Source organism: Amblyomma maculatum, chromosome 9, assembly GCF_055883805.1.
Source record: "Amblyomma maculatum isolate TAMU_Amacu chromosome 9, ASM5588380v1, whole genome shotgun sequence".
In the NCBI taxonomy this organism is placed as follows: domain Eukaryota; kingdom Metazoa; phylum Arthropoda; class Arachnida; order Ixodida; family Ixodidae; genus Amblyomma; species Amblyomma maculatum.
The window spans coordinates 78,685,126-78,706,912 of record NC_139352.1 but is presented as its reverse complement, the minus strand read 5'-3'; the positions used below and the strand labels follow the sequence as shown (position 1 = coordinate 78,706,912).

Genomic DNA, 21,787 nt, shown 5'->3' with positions numbered 1-21,787 from the left:
AGTTCCACATGGGTCAAATGCTAACAACATGCAAAAAGTCAAAGTGATGACAAAACCAGACTGCACAACCTTCCACAGCTGTACTCCCAGAGAACTTTGCCAGCCCTGACCAGCCTAAAGTGAATCATGAAAAAAAAACGCCTGCCTAGAAACCAGCTCACCTTGAAGGCGCATCTTCCGAGTCTTCACGGAATGGAACCTCGTCCGAAATACCCTTGTAGCCCTCAGAACTGAACAGTGTGATGTTCTCCGCATTAAACTCGCTGGCTATGTTCAAACCTGGGGAGAGACGACACCCATGACAGACCAAAAAGCAAGAGCCTCAAAGGACAGTCACCAAATTCCCTGCAATTTGTAACCAAAAGTGCTGCACAAGACGAAAGCTGTTTGCTAGTATTGCTGATAAGCCAAATCATTGAGCAGGAGCAGTTTAAAATTCTTCAAACACTTCTTCAAAAATGTTAAAGCCACTTTCACCCTATTGAAGATGCATGCTAACATGCTCTGCCTCTCCCAAGGCGGTAGTCTTTCCCATCTGAGTCAGAATGACATCGAAGAAAGTGGTACTTCAGCTTTACAAGCCAAAACGACGGATATGAAAAGACCATTAGAAGGGTTATTCGAATCATCTGATGAGCATAAGAAGAATAAAAATCTGAACATACAAAATGTGTCTACGTGAGTGAATAAGAACCTAAGCAGACCATAATGACACCTGCCCGCGCATTCCGTCGAGTTGTCACATGCAAGCACCACAGATTTTTTCGTCAAACAGAAGCACAAGGCATTTTTTTTTCTTTTTCTTGCGCACCACACAATCATGCATTACTTTGACAGAATTCAGCACAGCTTAACTAGCCCAACCGAAGTTTCCCTTGTATTCATGGCATGCACTACAAACTTACCCGAGCGTTCCGAAAGTGGGAACAGTTTGGCCAGAAAGACAAGAATCTTGCCGCAGAACACTGTGTTTTGTGACCTGGACAATCTCCGAAGCAAGTCTGCAGAAGAGGAGGCAGTAAATGTCAACCCAGGCTGTAAATGGCAGCTGGCCACAGCTCACTGAGGAATGGCGTTGGGTATGCTGGCTTGTGCCTCCACAACACACCTCACTAACCTCACTGACAGCAAACTAAAAAACAAGCTTCCACAAGAACTGTACCAGCAGTACCAGCTCCATTTCACTACAGCCATTTTGCAAAATCTATGGCAAAGCAGTTGTTCTCAAGGATGAGAGATTGCGGTACTTTCATCTTTTCTTTTTTATTTGGCTGAGTATCAAAGCAGAAGATGCAAATATTACATTAATTATTATAGAATTGGGAATGTACTGCACTCAAACACTGCATTAAAGAAATTACTACCAAATGATACCTCCATGCAAAATTCAGGGGCAGACTAGCCAGCAGTTTAGTTGAGAGGAATGTCTCTCCCTATTCTCAAATGACACAACAATCAGTATAAATAGGAAAATGCAAAATCGTACAGAGTAATAAAAATAAACAGTGCTCTCTGAACTTCAAAGGTAGTAAAACAGACGACGCACCATTGCAAGTTCTTAGCAACTGGTTTTTGCAGCATTTGAAGAAAAGATCCTGTGAACAGAGAAAGAACCAAGAACATGTGATTTCATACACAATGCAGCAGAAATGAAAATGTATACTAAAGCTGAACAATAAGCAGAAACCAGAGAAAAAGAGCAGCTAAAATCTGAGTCTTAGTGGCAGCGTGCTCCACAAAATAAGGTGATCTGATCCAGACTTCCAACAAGCTCCGACTGCCACAATGAATGCCAGCACCTGTATTTCTCAGAGTAAACAAAAAGGGAACTACAATTGGAAACACGATCCCGAACTGGCAATCAGTCAGACGATCAGTAGTATCTGTAACACCAGTACAGGTTCACCTAAACTTGGTTTCAAGAGAGGAAATATTGCTACGAAGATGACGAAGTGGGCAGTGGCGCGGGGCGGAGCACTCGTGACAGGCCCGCTGGCCATTAAAGCATATTTCATCATCATGTCATCACGTCGTTCTGTTTTTGTTGTGTCGCCGTGTTCCATCGCTTGTCATGCCACCCCGTAACATTTGGTTGGAGGTACGGTTCATCCCCATCCTCGACTTGCCCCGTCGAAGCCAACCGTACGCTGGGTCCATTGGCCGAGAGCCCGTGGAGATCGCCGCCCAGCTTTACCCCAGCCCTTTGTGCTCAGACCCAACCAGCTGCTCTCCCCAGCCCCATCCCCAGCCTTGACCACAATACATGACGACCAGGAAGAGCCCAAAGCCGACCCGACCGACCTTAGGACGAAGCGACCTCACGACCACTAGAACGAAGACAGCACCTCCGCCCAAGCTGTTCGGCGTTTCCATGAGCCTTGGCCTTCGGCAAACAGTGAAAATTGGGCCTAATGCTCCGGGGCAAGCATTCATCCCACCTTCGCATTCATTGTGGTGCCCAGCGTTTCATGTCCTAATCCTGTGTTAGTGTTCATCGTCACTTCATGCAATGGATTTCTAGCAATCGATCGGGACGATCGCTCGGTGGCCCCGGGTAGTGCTACGAAGATGACGAAGCGGGCAGTGGCGCGGGGCGGAGCGCTCGCGCCAGGCCCGCTGGCCATTAAAGCACATTTCATCATTATGTCATCACGTCATTCTGTTTTTGTTGTATCGCCATGTTCCATCGCTTGTCATGCCACCATGTAACAATATTTTAAAAGACTTGTCCAGGTTTTTACACTGACCAAAGTAATGTATTGGAGGTGCATTTCATTTATATATATTTATTTGACAATGTGGAACCATTCAGAACTTGTAACATAAAGTGCACTAAGCGCAAATTTCTAATGCTGGGCACAATGTGTTCAGATGCGACACTTGTCTCAGGGCGGCCACATGCCTCAGCAAAGCAGCGAAATGGTGATGACAGCCGCCACCGAAACAGCACGCATGTGCTGCAAGATAGAGGTGGGATCAGTCTAGTGGACTTTGTATGCTTTCTTCTGTCGGAGTTCTGTTTTCTCCCATTTTGGCACTATAATAGTATAGGCTTTTTCCTCCACCACCGTACAATACTGCACTGACACTGACCAATACAGCTTGCTATTATGTACAGCCAAATGCTATGCTTGCCTGCACGCATTTTGTATTTTGTGCTTTTGCATTTCCACTAGTTTATCATCCAAATTTTGAGAACGAACTCTAACAATGTGTTTCCCTGCCTCACAACTAAGTAAACTTATATTATGGCAACATGCGCCGTCTTTGCCAAAAGTAATCAGGATGAATAGTTTGATTTTTAAACATCTAACACAGCCTTTAAAACCTTTAAGCATTTTTAAAGCAGAGAATTTCTTAGAATGTAAATAAGATTGCTCTCCTTATCGAAAAAGATATTTAAGGTGTGACAGGCACCACAAAGGACCTTCTACAAGGCTCAGAACGAAACTGTCGACCCTGGTTACTTTTGGCAAAACCAGTACTTAGTAGTGCAGTGTCACCAACATGTTGGTCACCATCACTAACATTACCACTTATTTGCTCATAGTTTTTAGGCTTCTGCATCATACTGCTTTCCTTTTTTATGTCCTCTACTGATATCTACTGTTTTATAATAACTTACTGCTTCATTTCTTTAATGAGCTTTGCTAAAATACATAAATAAAACAGACACAAGCTGGCTGCTCACCTCCCTCCAAATGTCAACCTTGCCTTCGACTAGGCTGAAGAAGTCTTCACTCTCATTCAGAGGCAGGCTGTCAAACACGTCACACAGCAACAGGACCGGCAGGCTACCCGAACACAGGTCAGCTACACCAAGGACACACAACATCGCAAACAATGCAGCAAACATAACTCTTATGCTAGAAAAGAAAAAGGTACCCTGTAGCCAAACAAAATTTATACGCACAAACCAGGCCACTACTGTCAGCATTAAATGGAGATCAATAAAGGTGTGATAAAACATCCCTTCGTCGCTCTGAACCAAAATAATAAACAACAAAGGGTGCACGTTATCAACCAGATGACGCATTATGAACTATAAGAACAAGAATGAAACAATAATTTGAACAACGTCACTGTTTATATTTCATTGCAGCTACATTTAAAGGAAATGCAGGAAGCCAATAAATAGGTAGCAATTTTTCCGAATCACAGATATGCTGGGCTGAAAGTTTTGCAATGCAACACATGCAGAGCGGTCTGCTTGGTAAAGCTCAGAACATAAGCCAAACAGATTACACCCTTTTTCGGTAACTACCTGCCAATTTCCATGAACACTTTTGCTACTAGTTTACTACAGGTGTCATGATAATGATTGCACGTCTAAATTACATTTATAATAGAGTCATGTCAAATGAACATATCTGTGTAAAGTAACTAAAATGAAATTTTAAACTAAAATGAGAGACACAAAAGGTGTCCAATAGTTGATGGTGAAATAAAATGTGCAACTCATACACAGATACATGTTGCAAAACTTGTCGGAGCTAAAGCACTTCCTATTTCCACTCATCTGAGGCACATTTTGAAGAGGAACGAGCAGCACTACAGCAGTAAAGATGAATGAAAGCTCTCACCTTGTCTAGCTAACGTGATGGACAGGTCGATAAGGTCGTTAGCTGTGTTTTTGTTCAGGCCCACACGCTGCAAAAATGACAGCAAGATGAGAACGTAGGAAGTATGTGTCATAACATAAATATGAGATCAAACAGCAACTACTCTGCACATTTATCAGACTTCGCATTCAAAATGCACTCCTTTTCGTTTCCGCGCTTCATCAAATAACTTGTGGTATGCACGTGGCGTTCAGCTAACGCGAACAGGATAATTTGCAAAGCCGTGAACTGAACCTTTACAGCTTTGAATTACACCAGTCACAATGGCAAACTTTCAACAGATATCCTTTCAACAGATTGGGCGAGGAACGAAAGTGCTCACCAGAAGCCTTGACAGAACCTTTTTGGAAGCGAGGTCGACAGCTTGTCGTAGAGTATCCCTGCCCACAAAGAAACAAAAGTAAGTGTTTTATCGCAGACATAGCCTATAGGTATATCCAGACAAGTACCGGCGGTTCGAACCGAGCGCATATGGACTGTAGCTGATCGTACTTACAACTCTTGTATAGAAATCGATCGTATCGCTTGCATGACATCTTCAATGCCCAGCTCCCGGTCTAAATAACGCTTGATCAGTTTCTGAAAAAGAAATGAATGTAAGATAACACTAGCGTGGTGCACGCAGGTCAGTTGAGAACAGTTCAAGGAGAGAAAAAATATCCTCGCACGAAAAATCCTGTAATACAAGGTAGGCAGTTTTCAAAACGAAAGGAAACAGTTGATTCAAGCGGGCCGTCAAAATATTTTACAAGCGACGAGCGGCGACTTACTTCAATCTTCCTGATCAAGTGCGTGAATGGATTTGAGTCTGACCCATAATCATCCATCCTTACGATGCCTGGGAAGTCACACACACGATAAACTTAGGTTACGCCGTCAGAATGACAAGTCTCTGATGAGAACACCTAGCGTAACCACAACCCCGACTCCGCGCTCACGGAGCATGGGACGTGTATATAACGATAGGCTTAATTTAACCGTCGAAACAAAATATAAGCCTCAGCATGCTTCAAGCCAAAGCGCGCCAAGTCGTAGCCGGGATTGCACTCGCGAAACACTATACTCGCGAGTCGCGCGCATGTTTTTGAAGTTGTGTTTAGTGGCAAACACCCAATGTGTCAGCAAGCTCTCGGGCGAATATTTGATCGTCAGCAACAATTACACACAGGGAAACGTGCCTCTGTTATCCGGAGCACATGAGTGCATAAAAAGGGAAACGCAATGTACCACTTTGCACGGAAAAACGGCAACAGGTAGGTAAACTTTTCTCATGCCTTCGAGCATTCGGCTCACAACATTTGACGGCGCATGTAGTCATTTCTAAAGCGCTTTCTATAAAAAGCTGATAGGTTTGCTAATGCCTACATGTGTGCGCATTACGCATCGGGTTATGTTTCGCCTGCGAAAAAAATAGACGCTGGATACTTCGTGCAGGGACATTACCTGAATATGGTTACGCTGGCGGTTAGCTAAACATGCAGTTCTTGTAACTATATATAAGGCCAGTTAACGAGGGCGGCGTATATTACAGTGCATTATATGCTGTTGCACGAGGAGGATTCAGCAGCGGGGAAAATAACTGTGGAGCATAATTCTGTGATGGCGAATCTATTTCTTCTACTTTTCGTGCGCTTTGCTTTCCACTAGTTACCCAACTGACTGAAGCTTTTAGTGAGGGGAAAACGCCAAAGCTAGTGCGACGACCACGGCCACACAACCGTTTTTACTGTTAGCTTGAATGTCAGGCAGACGGAGTGCTCTACTTCAAATGCATGGGGATATCGGAGCTAAAAATAATCAAGTTTTTTTTTTTTTTTTTTTTTTAAGAGAGAGAGGCCATTTAATGAAAAACAGAGAATTTGGCTTGCGTTTAGATTTCAAGTTTTTTAACAATACAGACCATGCCACGCGAAGGGAGCAGGCTGACTGTTGTTGGGAGTCACAGTCGCCACGGTGTTGGTAACTGGCATGTTAGGTGGCATTTCGAAGTTTACTCATGGGCATGGGCACGAGGATCACGTCTTCGCCCCTCTCCCATCTTGCTTAAAGTCTGCTCCATCGAATGGACTAGCAAAATAAAGAAGCGTACAGAAAGAGAAAGCGGCCGAACCGACGGCCTGTTTTTATACAAATGGATGAAATCATTTTTAAAGTTGGTGTTTTGTTCAGTTTATGATGGACACCTGAAACAAGTGATATCCGCACTGTACCGATATGTTCGATTGCGTTTGACGTAAACCAAATGTTAACTCACACTGAAATTAAGTCTCGCCACTTAAATTGTATTCAATATTATTCCCGAAACCATATCTTACAAAGTTACAGTACTCCTAACGTCAAACACAAAGGCATTTTTGAGCAGTCACGACGGGCTTGTTGTGCAGCCTTGGAGCATAGCGGTTAGCTCTATGGGCTTACTGATGATATGAGGGCACGTGTTCCTCATTTTGTTGAAGCCTTTGTGTTGTGCTGTCGATTTCTTTTATTTTTCTCCGTCTTGGATTTTAGAAGACGTGCTAATGGTTCTTACTGAAAATCACGGTGAAAGTGTTTGAAACAATAGGAATGTTCCAACCACCATTGACAAGAAGAATTAAAGAAGATCGCCCTCTGGAGGTTCATGCAGACCCTGCATTCTAGAGCGGGGAGTCAGATCCTTTGGAGCAATAGAGAGATTTAGCTTACCGTGATCCGCGATCCGCTACCGTGATCCGCCACCGTGCTTTCCACTGCGCATGTCCAGATCCCCTTGACGCCGATAGATGGCGCCACATACTTGATGTCGGCAGACGTCGGCACATAGACCTGCCGCGTCGGGACCAGTCAGCTTGTGTGCCCCGCCCACGCGCGGTAGAGGGTCACGGTGGCGGATCGCGGATCACGGTAAGCTAAATCTCTCTAATAGCGCTAAAAGAAAAGGGACTAACGAGTAGACACACACGAATGTCTACTCGTTCTTAGTCCCTTGTCTTTTTGAACTATTGCTCCGAAGTATGAACCAACAAGCTCAAATTTCAACGTTGTTCGAGTAAGATCCTTTGGCAATACTGGGGCCATTATACGCAATGATCACATCATAAACCTGTCACAGACCTGTGAAAAACCGATTAGTCAGCCCCGCTCCTATATGTCGATTCTAACTGACGGACTTGTCGACCAATAGGAACGGGGCTAATTAACAGGCTTGTGGCAGTTTTTGTAAAGGGATCATGTTGTGATCGTTGTGTAATTTTAGCCCGTGGTGGGTACTGTGTGGGAACCCCCCTCCCTTGACTCAGAAAATCCAGGAGTCTACCAGGGAAGGTGGCGCCAAACAACTGAAAACGGGAGGAAACTGTTGCCCACCGTAGATTTCTTTTTTATTTTCTTTCTTTTTTGCCAAGGGCTGTTTCTTCGTGGCCACAGACATAGCGGGCCGCCGAATTTAAGTGCTGCTCAAGTCAGTTTAAGTGCTTACTTTTGCTGACTGCAGTTTACTGGCGTATTTTTCACAGCGAGAAGAAAAGAAATGAAGTTGGAAAGGAAAGTCAAATGAATAGTATTTTCCAGCAGTACACCTGACTAGCGGTCACCAGGATAAGTACGTCTGACGCATCTGCTCAGGTCGAGCTGCCATTCAAACTTTAGTCGAGCCTGCTAAACTCCCGCGCATCGCCAACAGCGAGCATTCCCGTCCAATGTTGGGTGGGGCTTTGTTACGAGCAGCGATGGTTTCGCCCGGCCAGAGTAGGCGGGCTTCCTGTAAGGATTTAGAACAGGCAGGAAGATTTTACTTGGCATGGCTCGACAGATATTCATAGTTAGGCTACTTTGCGTTTAGGGAAGGCGATTTTTCTTTTTTTTTTTTTAACTTTGTGTCCTATTTTGCGGACTTAAAGTCGGCAAGGAATCGCATTCCTGGATTGGAATTCTTGTGTCCTTACGATTGCAGAAGTGGAAACATGCGCTGGAAACCTTTGAAAATCATCACAATACAATTGACATATGTTAAAGGAAAGCAGGTACATTTATGGCCACGTTCTCTGGAGGCACGCGCCTAGCGTTTTCGATAAGTGCTTTTTGTAGGCATTCAAGGCCCACAAGGCACTGTTTTATTTCCTCTATGATACTGGCTTGAGTAACAAACTTCTTCTTCTTCTTCTTCCTTGATATTTGGCACATACCCACGAAGGGGGATTGGCCAGGGTTCAGTGTGGACTGCCAAATGTCCTACACAAACTGAATTAGTGTATTAAAGTAATTGACAACTAAACAAAAACATAAGTTTTAAGATCACAAAAGTTATTGAATGAAAAAAATATGAAGCAAAAATTTGGAGTTTTGTGAATTTGGAATGCAATTAGCAAGAAAATCTGTCCGTAGCTGTGATTTAGTTATGTAAGTACTGACAAATTTGAGGCAACGCAAATCCTTTCGCACTCGCACCGAAGGAGAGTAGAAGCGGGACCGACAACGTAAATCCCGAGCGTGCAATTGGAGTTTCTTAATGCACCCTCCTCTGATGTGAAAACCTTCTTCGGCAAGCGAGAAGGAAGTGATCAATATCAAGTGATCAATAGTGACAAACTATTACTGTGTAGCTCGCCTCTTCTCTCTTCTCTTTTTAATCCCCTGATGATGATGCGAGCGGTGTAGCCTCATCGTTTGGAACGGGCGATCGCAGTCCGAACGAAATCTGGAAAAAAAAAAATAGACGGCGATTGAAATTATGAACAGTTTGTAAAGGCGGTAGAGTTCACGGGCTGGCATCGAAGTATACGTTTTAGTCCCGACGCTACGAACGCATTTTCTGGTTAACATATACACCTGCCTTCATTCCTCATCTTTCTCTCTACCAGGGAAGGCGGCGTCAAACAGCGTAAAATGAGGAGGAATCTGTTGCACATCGTTTTCCCAAGGTCCCTTCGTGGCCACACAGACGTAGTGAGGGAAACTTCAGAGCACTTTTGCTCATGCTGAGCGAGTGCCTTTATACCTGTCCTAACATGCTTCGTACCTGAGACCAGCGTTTCAGAATCAGTTAATTGGAATTTCCGACACGTTGCTCGGAGAGAAGCCTGCATGGTTCCAAAGCTAGTACCAGTTGTTTCTGGGTGTCGGTAGAACAGCTTATCATTTGTGCCAGGTACGCGTATTTGTTCCTATCCAAGATCAAAGAGAAAAATGAGCATCATCACAAAATCACCAGGTTTCTTGTAAGCACCGGCATAAATATGTTTCCGTGACGATGCTGCATTCCATAAATTAGGAACTGTTTTGAGACCGTCTAAGAAACGCTCCTAATTTTGGGGAAATCTACAAACTCTGCAGGTACGGTGCGAGAGGTGATCAGACGAGTGTGGTCGGAGTCCCGGCGGCACGTCTCCTTGGATTGTGGAACACAAGTTTGGCGGAAAAGCACGAGAAACTCCTTCGTTGAGGATCTCCTGTCAAACGATGCACGGATCGGACATGCTGTTCCGAGGCATCGCCCGCGCTGGCGCCCAGGTCGCTGTTCCGCCGCCTACACCGACCAAGATAGTGTAGCTCGATGCTGCAAGCATAACACGTAGGAACATCTGTTTAACGAGATCAACCGCCGTACTATAATCCTCCGGCCATAAGAACTCTCATAAATTATCGTTCAGCATCTTCATGACCATGATTAGACAAGCCGCAACTTTCATCAACGCAGACCGACGTTGAATGCGGAGAGACTTTGCTGAAATTCAGGCCACCAGAAACATTACATAAAGCGGCACTCGGGTGCCCAGAAAATATGCTAGCTGCAGTTCTCTGAGTGACCATGCAGCATACATCGTTCCTACGTCGCCACCACAGGCGACTCCTGTCGCGGAGTAGTGCACGGAATCGACGCAAGCACGGCTCCGCAAGAACCCCTTTTCAACCTTCAAGCGTTCATCCTCGCCGCTCGCGTGAGGGCAAGACAGATAGCGCGTTGGTCACTTTCCAAGGCACATTGATTCCGAACATGATGCTGTACTGCCGTGCTGTGTACCGCTGCAAGGCTTATTTTTCTGAAGCCCAACAGTGCTTCATCTGCTTTGCGGTTAAAGTCATCGCCCGGACCCAAATCCGGACCAGGTTCCGTGCCCCATTTGTGGCACTGTATGTATACTTGTCTCTCCCTTGGCATTAGATCCCACCTGTGTGGCCCTAAGTGTGCCAACTGCGATGCGCCCCCCCCCCCCCCCCCTTCCCCCACGTTGCCACCGACACTAGTTATGTGCCCTAAGAAGCAAGAGGTGCTGAAGCTACCAAAGTCCTTTGGGACATGGCATGCAGTGCCCGAACACCTAGCCTCCTCCAGCTGGCTTTGCGCCTCTGCTCAAGCTTACGCTACGCGAAGTCAGCCTTCGTGCTATAGCTGGACAAAAACACGCTTCGTTGAAAGAGATGAACGCCAGAGGATGCCGCCGCCTCCATAATCCAAGTCACCTTCAGGACCGGCCTTACTATGGGTAAGTGGCCGGCTTCGACTCCTGACCCGTCCCCATCTCGAATCTGCCCTCAGATGCTCAAAAACACCTCCCTATATCACATTTCCCCCTCACTTTCTCAAGCGTAACGCCATATATCACTTCGGTACCCTCGCAACCACTTCGGGTCTATGGATACTGCAGGCTTTGCGCGTAACCTATCAGCAGCAGCTGGCGCGTATCTCGCGGCAAACGTCAAGGCCCGTCAGGGATAGCGCTTCTGAGATAAAAGATTGTTTTTCCGCTGCTGCCAGTCTGCCTGGTAGCTTTTGTTTTTCGAGCCTTACCTTTCAAAGCCACAGAAAGCTCAAAGCGACATAATTAGTGACTATAGAGGGGCGCCGTATACTAGAGGCATCCGCACCAATTTCTACCTCCTGAGGTTCTTTAATGTTCGCAGTGCACGGGAATGACAATGCGTATGCGTTGCCGGCTCCTCTGAAAGGTGTGAAGCCTTGTGTGCAGCATTTTTCAGTGCTATAGGCAACTCGCTGCGAAGTTTTCACCGAACGGACACCGCACGTTCACTTTCGTCTTTTCTTACCCGCTTGAGTGGTGAAGCACTTGCATTTCTTTACAGCCAACTCAACAGCCATTTGCCTTATTTGAGCAGCATGACATGATATAGAGCTTATTCACGTGACGTCATTGCTGCTCTGCTGGCAACCATGACACGCACAACGCAACATGAGAGAGGGAGAAAGAGAAGGCCTACGGCGAATCGGGGTAAGCGTCGGTGAAATCGGAGCTCTGGTTGGACGGCGGGAAATGATCGCATTAGAAACAATAACCCATATCTATATGCTTGATTACCAATTAACTTTATTATTGACCCACAGAAATTGGTTTAATTATAAAGTTAATTGGTAACTTCTAGTTATTTAACTATCTGTTTAAACATTTTTGTGCATTAAGTTACGTCCGCCGCGGCTGAGAATCCCTTCCTGCACGTTTTCTTTTCTTTTTAGGAAATTTCGAAAGTGTTCCCTGAAGCACTCGGTGACGTGTGAAACCGCCGGTAAAACATGCCCCGACCCAAATAGTGTCTTGATTGCTGAATCCGGCTGAGAGCCAGGTCACGCCACTTTTGTGGCACCCTTTTCAAAATGTTCTATCCATAACACGCGGTTCAGCTTTGTCATGACTAACCAGGGTATATCAATGGCAATGGTATATCAGTGGTGCTCCTGTAACCGCAGCCGGCATCCGGGAAACATCCTCAAAATATCGGCAAAATCCGGCAAAATTTTATATTTAATGGCGGGACCAATTTGCTATAGCTGCTATGACACTGCCGTCGACGCTTGCATATGCTCACATTGCTATTACGGCGTCAAGGGCGGACGATGGAAATAATCTTATCTCGCTTCTGATGCGCTATCAGAACCCTCGCATATTAGGTGAATGTCACGTATACTGCGGAAAACTCCGCCGCGGTGGTTTTTTTTTTTTTTATTATTATTATTATTATTATTATTATTATTATTATTATTATTATTATTATTATTATTATTATTATTATTATTATTATTATTATTATTATTATTATTATTATTATTATAGTAAGAGTCGATTCATGTTTCTGCCTGGGTGTGTTCATGTTTTCATGATAGCTAATAATTTCGCGTATTGTTCCTGAAAAAAAAATCTAATTTATGATGGACTGTTGTTTCCCGCCACTCGAAATTCAGACTCTTTATGTCAGGACAGAAAAGGACTCCGTGACTGCCGCTTAGAAGTGAGCACAGCGCGGTATGGTCTGTGCAGCAGCGGCCAACAACCAAACACTGACGCCAGCGCCTGCTTGAAAACATCTGGTAGTGGCAACACATGTTCTGTTTCCGGCCATTTTTATGGCTTACCGGAGCTCCATTTGGGGATAATTAGTAGCGCATCTGTCATATGTCAATTATCGGTATAGCAGCTCTCATGCGTCCTCGGTTTCGATTTAGTGACGACGAGTCCCATAACCGCGCGTATATAGTGTGCCGAGCTTATATGATGATAGCCGTGACGAACAGAGGAGAAGGAACAAAAGCATTGTTGAAAAAGATCTCTTCCTCTGCGGAACCTCCAGGAAGGAAGGGAAGGGAAATAAGGCTAAGTGATGACAGTTTTATACAGTACACATGTTCTGTATCTGATTTGATCTCCGGACAGTTTGAGTGTAAGCTGTATCATGTCATCCGAAGTTTCAGCGCATTATAGGGTGATTGGAGTATTCCTGAACTTTGCAAAGGATGTGTGCTTGTTCGGCGTTTTGTGACGCATGCGGTTGAGGCATGTTTGGGCAGTTTTCTGATCTTAAAGAATAGCACTACGAGAACAACAGGAAAACACACAGAAGAAAGGGTGGACACGGGCGCTGACTAACAACTGAAATTTTATTTCAGAGCGCAACATTTCGAGTTCTTTTTTTTTTTTTTTGCCTTTTACACCGGGTATTTTTCTCGCTCTAGTCTCTTGATCTTTTCGATCTTTTAATCATTTTACTTCTTTTGGTACATACATGTAATCGCGCAGCACCGCCTTGGCTCCACACCTTTATGCATGTATGTTATGCTCCGAAATAAAATTTCAGTCAGCGCCTGTGTCCGCCCTTTCCACTGCGTGTTTTCGTGTTGTTCTTAGCGCTGTTCTTTACGTATGCAGTATCAATTAGTCCGGCACCTCGCACTTAATTTGTGAGCGGTTATGATCTTGTAGTGTTCAGCAATTCGCTACTTGTGTGCTATGGCTCTATACTCTGGCCAGGGTATCGAAGGCACCCGGTCGTCAGTTTCGCGGGCACTGATGAATCGGCTCATTTCCTTCGAACTGAGAGTGATCAGGTATCCAACGCAGGGTGACTGTTGTTTGGTTTGCGGTTGAGGGATCTATATGTGATTTGCATACCTGGGCCCGCTTGCACGAAACGATCTTAAGACTGTCTTAGCTATGTTCAGACTTAACAGAGTCTAAAGGATAGGCCGCTTAAGACTAGAGTCGAGACTGGGCTTCAATCCTGACTTGAATAAGTCGCTTGCACGATTACGACTCTAATACCGTCTTAGTTAAGACACAAGGAAATGCCAGGTACCTAAATAGAGAAATTAGGGAAATACAGGGATGCTCTGGCCCTGTCCCCCGCCATAATATGTAAACATTCCGTTAGTCTTGAGCTGCGTAAAATCTGTGCCATTGCTTTTTGCGGCTTAACATTGTGTTACGAGGTAAAATGTCCCAAGTGATTGCTGAGTACGTTCAGGGAAGCCACTCTGGTAAACACGAGCCGGACCGAAGCGTTCGGAACCCGAGCCGTCTTAAAGAAGTCTAGTCTTACTAAAGACACCGTTTAAGTCTGGACTTAGCTCTGACTTTATCGTGCAGGGCGGCCCTGGTTCACGAGCGTTATTTTGGAGTGAAGCTGTTGTGTTGCGTTTAACGGCTGTGTAGTGGCTCGGCGTCACATTTGTATATATCCTCATCTTCAAACACTTCTTCAAAACGCAGCGCCACGAAAACCACACATGGGAACTGTTTCTTCCCCCCCCCCCCCCCCTCCCCTAGCTTTATCACTGATGGGTAGAGTGATTTCAACGCATTCCCGAAGGAATTATGCTGTTTGTAAAGAAAATGCATGACTACCTAACTATAGGGGCATGGTACGTAGACGTCTCCTTTAAATTTCTGTTGAGCCTTCGGTACTTAATGAAAGATATTTCTTGCATTAGTACCTGCACGTTTCCCTGCTGTCACTCTGCACCGCCTCATGGCAGAGACGACAATATTAATAATTAAATTATGCGACGTATGCATGAACGCGGGAATTGCTAGTCTTGCGTTCGTCAAACGACCGTGTGGGAATGCATTCAAATGTTGTCTGTCATCGCAACAGGTAAAGTTCTTAAGGCTGCGATTTGCGCAAGTTGGTAGTGATTCGTAGTAAACGATGAAAAACAACAGGCGCAACAAGAGCACATCAGAGCGCTTGTGTTGTGTCTTTTTGTGTCCGGTCGTTTTGCGCTGTTTACTATATAAATGTAAAGTTATCCGTCAATGAGGAACAGTGGCTTTATATTATGTAGACTTTTTTTGTCTGCTGTGGTGGTCCAGCGGTTTGGGCGTACAGCCGTTGACCCCGAGTACGGTCCCACGCGGAAGCCACATTTTGATGTTTGAAACGGAAAAACGGCGCGAATGAAACAAGGACAAGAAGGAATGTAAACCGACAGGACACATTTTGATAAAGACGAAATGCAAGAGGCTCCCATGTGCTGTGCGATGTCAGCACACGTTAAAGAGAGCAATGTATTGTATAGGGGGCCGCAAGGGCCTAGTTGGTCAGAAAACCGAAAAACAGCTTAATGACCCTAACCGGTCGCGACTGTAAGACAGTTGTCTGTTAACCTCTGTCCAGCGAACCTCGGTGTATAGCCAATATCTCGACATTACAAAGTATTCCAATATCCCTGCATCGCCACCATTGAAATGCGTGTATCTGGAAACTTCATATAACGAACATGTTGCGGCGGTTGACCCTGATATAACGAACTGGGTCCGCCGACTGTCTCTTAGGTAGCGTTGAAGCGATGGACATTTGGCAAAGTGTGCATCGATGGTATATTGCGCTCGCCTATTATGCTGCATCTCTTCGAATAACGCGCTTATAGGCGCTTGTAGGGTACGCCTGCTTACGTGGTGCTTAGGGCTTACGTGGTGCACCTCGAAAACACCGTACAGTACTTCCTCCGCGAGGATCACGCATGCGAAGCCCAGTGAGGGCGCCGAGCGGACTCTATAGTGCATGATGGCACAGTATAGCCACTCCATCGTTTTGTCGAGCTAGGGAAAAATGTGCCGAGCGCTTTGTTCGGACCATGATGAGGTGGTGGTGGTGAAAACGTTTATTGCATATTTGGAGGTTTGAAGCGGAGCCTTAAGGGCTTCGGCCTTACAATACTGGTTAGGGATGGGGGGAAGGGATGGCGGAACTTTCACATCTTGGTGCAGCACCCATTTGCCCATTGTGGGTATGTGAAGCTCTCCTCATTACCTTTTGTTCATTTACGTTTATGAAAGCGATGTGGCAAAGACAACATTACTCGACACCAGTGCGCTTGTTCAAAAATGTTTGAGCTTATGGCACAGCAGCGGCATCCTATGCAGGGACACTTGCGGTGAATGCCATCTTCCCCACCTGGCACAACGCGCAATAAAATATTTGTCCTTGCCGACTTCTTTCAGTTTGTTTCCTTAAAGCGTCTCCTCTTGTGTGAACCGCAAAAACGGAAGTGCACAGAAAAAGAAAGCTGAACTTCCTTATAGCAGTTCTGTAACTGAAATTTAATCTGCGTGTGCAGGAAAAGAAGAAAAAAAAAAAACGATTTTAACTTTAAAACTGAGCTCCTGGTTGAACAGCGTTAATTTTTTATTTTTTTTTTTTTTCTGGTAAGAACACCACTGGCAAAGCCATGTGCACGCTCATTAAGCATCTAATGGATTATTTATTTGTTTTCAACGTACCTGGCGCGCTTGAAAACCAAGCAAAACGGCCAAACTTTGATGCTTTTTATGCTGTTTCTCGTGTTGATTGAAAACGTTATTTATTGTTCTGTGATAAAAACTATTTACCGTACGTCGCTTCTATTCTTTTTCGCTACAGATTTGGCGCTAAAATCAAATGGCGTAGCAACTTTTATGTTGAGTTCTGACTTTTTTATTATCTGCTCGACGGTAACCCCCCGGGACTTAAAAGCGCAATATCTTATCTTCTGATAACATACCACACAACTGACTCGCCGCGCAGGGCTAGACGGATTTTTCTTTTTTTTCGACTACACGTGTTCCGTAAACTTTCGCAGCCGATAGCAGGTATCATTTTTTCTTTCCACGCCATCGCCGTGTAACCCTTTCTCCGCGCAACGCTGTCTCTTTCTAATCTTTTTCTCCACATCTGCCCGGAGCGTGTATAGACAGAAATAACACTTACTAGCGTTATCTACCTGCGAAAGTATCCGCTGCAGACGATCGCCGGCGCCTAAGATCGTCGTCTGCTCGCGCGTTGTGTCGTCTGCTCGAGCGTCCCATGGCGCGATCCAGATAAGAGTCATGTTCGTACGCACAAACCAATGGCGTGCTTTGTGGCGCAACGCTAATATCTCTATCGCCCGCTCGCCAGGAAGAAAGTATACATATTTTAATCGGTGCCCCGCACGAGGCATCGAAATGTACTGTAAGCCATCCGGCCTCCACTCCTTGCGTCTGCGTCATGGAGCTTGCAGACGTGCTCGCTTTGTACGAGCGACACGCGTACTGTAGTCAGACCTATTCACCACTGTTGTTGGAACCTTTTTCTCTCAACATTGGCCATATTTAGATGGCCACATTTCTAGTTTGCGTGCGAGTAGCCCCAGTAGAAAAAAAAAAAAAAATCTCCCGGCAGTACTGTGGAAGTTCTTAAGATCCCGTCTGCAGATTGTATTATCGATAACAGGGGGCACGACAATCTCTCAAATGCAGGTTTGAGGTCATCCGGAAAGCTATTTGCATTGAGTGAATTGGACACGGCTTCCTCGTGTTGCCGAGGTGCCGCAATCAGGCTGTTGGTCTACCGGTTGTTGCAGTGCCACGCAGCTCTAAACAATATAACATACGCGCTGAGCCGAAGCCGTCGACCGCAGAGATACAGCGCCAGGTGTGTCTACCGGCGCGCCTTCCCGTACTCTTCCGTCCTCCATTATTTGTTCAACCCCCCCCCCCCCCCCCACACACACACACACACGCACGCACGCACGGTGACGCTTCTCCAGTATCCTGTGCCGAGCACATGGCTGTCGCAGCGTGAGCGCAGTGGATGCTAATGCATGTTAGCGCAGTGGTTCTGAAGTGCGTATGGCATCTGTTCCAACGCGTGAACCTTTTCTCTTGGCTCCACAATCCCCAAACAGACGTGTAACCTATACGAGGGAAAACTAAACTAATTTCATTTCAGTACTTTTCACGTGACTTTACACTTCAAAAAGGCTCTGTGGCATGTAAGTGAGCATGCCTAAAACTATTCGCTAAAACATAACAAAAAATGCTCTTCCCCACCATAGCAAGCTCACCATTCAGTATAGCCTCTACTATACTCACCACCTGTTACCACACTAGTACATTGTAGTGTGTGCGTTAAGCCGTGACTCTTGTTATTTATGTTATTCTTTGTTATGTTATATTTTGCGCTGTTAACGGATCTTATTGAAACTGTCTCCGTACATTACCGTGCTTCCCACTGAGGCGTTTTTCCCTGCAGGGCCTGAACGTCTAGAGCACGCTATTTACCGAACCACGGCGCTGGTTGTCCTAATATTGTTCGTGCGCGTCATTTGTCCAGATAGAAAATTAAGGGAAGGGGGGTCTATCTCGCTATCTCCCTTTAAATACAGGTTGTCTAAGTATAAACAATACCACGGGTTACTTGTTTGCGGCTTGACGTGGCGCATGTAATGCAGTTTATTCACTACCTCGGTAGGTGCGAAATAGAAGAAAAAAAAAAGGAGAAATCTATGCTATGTTACTCTCTACAATAACGTCTCCTCGTAGATTTCTCGATACTGGCATCGAGGGATGAGGAGGTTACCCCTGCCTTTTTCGAATTAAACTGCGCAGCGACATCGTTTTTATAGCTTACATTTCGAATGGGCGTTGTTAAAAATGACGAGACATGGAGATTACAGTGATCGTCCAGTTGCGTTGCATTTCTGTCTGCAGTATAACGAACCCGACGAATACCGATCATTCATATAGCCTTCGTCAGTGTCGAATGTTACAATTTACTCAGCGAGGTGTATCCAGAATGTATGGTCGTAAGACTGCTGCTCGTTTTTGTGCCGCAGAGTACTGTATACGCATGTTAGTGAGTCTGTACATTATAGGGGCCAGCTATGCTTCTCATATAAGGACTGTTATCAACTGAAACTGACGGCACATTGAAATTTTAGTCTCCGCAAACAGAGGCACCATTGTGTTTAGTCATCCGGTAAGGGTGCAACACGTGGATACAGGAACAGTGGAATCGCTTTAAATTGCTGATATATCCAGTTTCGCCGCGCAGAGTGACATACCTGCCTCGGACAAACGATGGTACCGGGTTCGATCCCCACTTTGTATAATCTTGCCTGCAGCCGCATGCTTCGCTTAACACCAAACAAGCAAGCAAACGCGCTTACAGAGTGTTCTGCCTATACTGCCTAACGGTCTGGAGATCAGGGCAGATACAGAGCGCAATCTGTACCCGTGTAACGTGCACTTGCTTTGTTTCTCCTTAATCCCCCCCCCCCCTTTCCTTCTCACTGTGCTTGGCTGCTGCCTTCGGTAAAGTTTTCCTACTCCTCCTCCTCCACCATCAAACCGGGATGAATTTCCCTTCCTGAAGTGATGGGTCTCCGCCCGCGCTATCGATGTATCGCGGGCGCCGGAAGTGCCCAGAGGGACTTTGTCGTCTTTGAAATTGTCGCCACGGCGAATTTTTGTTCGCTCCGCGACAGAAGGAACAACGACAACATTCGGGCAAAAGAGTGATGATGCCATGTTCCAATAGGGAACCCAAGCTCAAGTTTCGCCGCGCGATGGCAGCGCCGCATTCTTGGCATGGTGGCCAAATGTGAAACGATGGGACGTCGCCGGAGCAGACGCTCCGCTAGCTTCCTGTGCACGTGCGGCGGTACTAAGTAGCATTGTGTCATGGGTAGCCACAATAGTAGGCGAAGCGCCAAAAGACGAGCGCGGCTGCGCCCACGCGACGCTGTGACATCACACCCCACGTGACACTAGGGTGAGAGCAGGGCTACCAACTCAAGCGGCCGGCGTAGCGCGGTCGCAGCCACGGCGCAGCGCGTGACGTCACACCCTACGTGACACAAAAGCGAGAGATAGGCTGGCAGGAGCTGCCAACTTGGGTCTCTCGTTTCACATGGGACGGTTATGTCAGAATCAGCCTGCTAGGACCTGCCATTCACGTCACCCCTATGGGCCACTAAGGCACGTTCATACGGCTTATATGTGAACTAAGGAAGAAGAAAAAGAGAAGAACAACGCTCTGTTACCCGCAGCTAATGCTTTCGCTCAATATTTGGTTCAGCAGCGTTGAACCCTTGTAATTTTTTCTTGTAAGGTGACTTTTCCGTAATCCAACCGTGCTATGCTCAAACTCTCGTCTGTACGACGGTGGTAAAATTCCAATCAGCTGAACTTTTTCAGAACGGCTGCGTCGAAATGCCGTCCCATGGCTAAGGTTTTCCGACGCATATGTTCTCGCACAGACACGCACGAGGCCCCATTTTCATTTCATCTGCCCTTGTGCATATAGTATATACTGCGCTCGCCAAATACGGTGGAATAAACACGGAGGGCTGGAATACGTTTACGCCCTAACAACCATCTATCGCTTAGGACTGTGCTTCATTTTTTTTTTTTTCGTTTATAAAACGCTGTAATACCCGCTGTGATAGCAATTAAGGCATCGTCGCCATCATGTACCCATCAAAGGCGCCCTCACTTGTTCAGAAAAGCGCGCTAACAGCCGCGCTGCTTTTGAAGCGCCTTGTGCGGCAATGTGTGACGTCAACACAGCGCGCCATGCAGATTGGTCCGAAATGGAACGCCAATTTAAGCGCCCTCTACTAGAGAAGCGAGAAGTAGTAATCAATAAAAGGCGTATATGCCCATATTTTTACATACACCGGCTACGTACGGCTGTGTGGAGCTACATATAATGGAGCTACATGTATGGAGCTACGATATGGAGGTACATATTAATGCAGCTGGTATAGGTAAACAAAAAGAAATGACCCTAATGTTACATGTGCACACCAAAGCAGTATAGCCTCCGCCATTCGAGATCTTTATTTTTATCTTATCGTTATTTTATTTCCATAGCTGTAAACGTCACACGAGTTCCCACCCGGACCCCACGTCGAAACACTCGCTGCCCCGCGCCACCGCGCGTCTGCCTTCATGTGGCCAACGTCTGCTTGCGAAGTTCCCAGGATTCGTGCACTGCGGATAGACCGAGAGGAGGCGCTGACCGAGAAATGGCCCACGCGATGAAAAAGCGCTGCTTCCCTCCCCCCTCCCCCGTCGGCAACCTGCAACTGCCACTGACCTTGGGGTTGAATGCGCGTTCTTATTATCTGGGACACCGTTTGATGGTGGCCTACAAAACGAGGACGAACGCCGATGTGACATTTTCATTGCATCCATCCAGACAAAGGAAATGGATGCCTCGTGGGAAAGCACTAATGCGAAAAGAGCTTGAGCGCGGTCGGCGACAGTGGGAGCCAGGGTTCAATAAAAGTTCCGCGTGGCCAGTACTTGACTCAAGCTTTGGTTATGGGGTATTTTCTAAAGATCTATTTTTCTTTCCACTTTTTCGTCATCTGTCGTTGGCCATTGCTTGCCGTGATATAACCCGCAAGGGATGATGTCACCCCGGTCGTAGCAGAAACAAACGCGCCCATGATAAGGTGAACGTTCACGTGCACTCCGCACGACGGACCAATGCTTGGTATTGAGCAATGCCAATGCCGAAGAAATGCAGAATATGAAAACGCCTTTCACCGTTCGACGCGCGCGTGACGAACTTTATCGGCGCGGATTCACATTTTGACAAAGAATCTGCACTGCGTCGGTTAATTGTATACGGCGCATTGGCGCGGCTTGTCG

General features: G+C 46.1%; 2 protein-coding genes across 3 annotated transcripts in view; one reads left to right on the top strand and one right to left on the bottom strand.

Annotated features, from left to right (window-relative positions):
- Hpr1 (THO complex 1-like protein Hpr1) overlaps positions 1-5,578 on the bottom strand; it is a 28,337-nt gene extending 22,759 nt beyond the window's left edge. Inside the window, exons 1-8 of the mRNA XM_084579192.1 lie at positions 5,393-5,578; positions 5,119-5,201; positions 4,945-5,002; positions 4,584-4,650; positions 3,692-3,813; positions 1,547-1,595; positions 906-1,001; positions 162-279 (exon numbers count right to left, since the gene is read on the bottom strand). Coding sequence (XP_084435318.1) covers positions 162-279; positions 906-1,001; positions 1,547-1,595; positions 3,692-3,813; positions 4,584-4,650; positions 4,945-5,002; positions 5,119-5,201; positions 5,393-5,449 — 650 coding nt within the window. The 5' untranslated portion in view covers positions 5,450-5,578. The remainder of the gene's footprint in view (positions 1-161; positions 280-905; positions 1,002-1,546; positions 1,596-3,691; positions 3,814-4,583; positions 4,651-4,944; positions 5,003-5,118; positions 5,202-5,392) is intronic.
- Positions 5,579-5,663: 85 nt separating this feature from the next.
- Positions 5,664-21,787, top strand: part of AcCoAS (acetyl coenzyme A synthase) — a 57,888-nt gene continuing 41,764 nt past the window's right edge. Inside the window, exon 1 of one of the 2 annotated variants that reach the window (XM_084579189.1) lies at positions 5,664-5,875. In XM_084579189.1, coding sequence (XP_084435315.1) covers positions 5,844-5,875 — 32 coding nt within the window. In that variant the 5' untranslated portion in view covers positions 5,664-5,843. Of the gene's footprint in view, positions 5,876-10,885; positions 11,084-21,787 lie in introns of those variants that run through there. The other variant, XM_084579188.1, reaches the window with a different exon arrangement.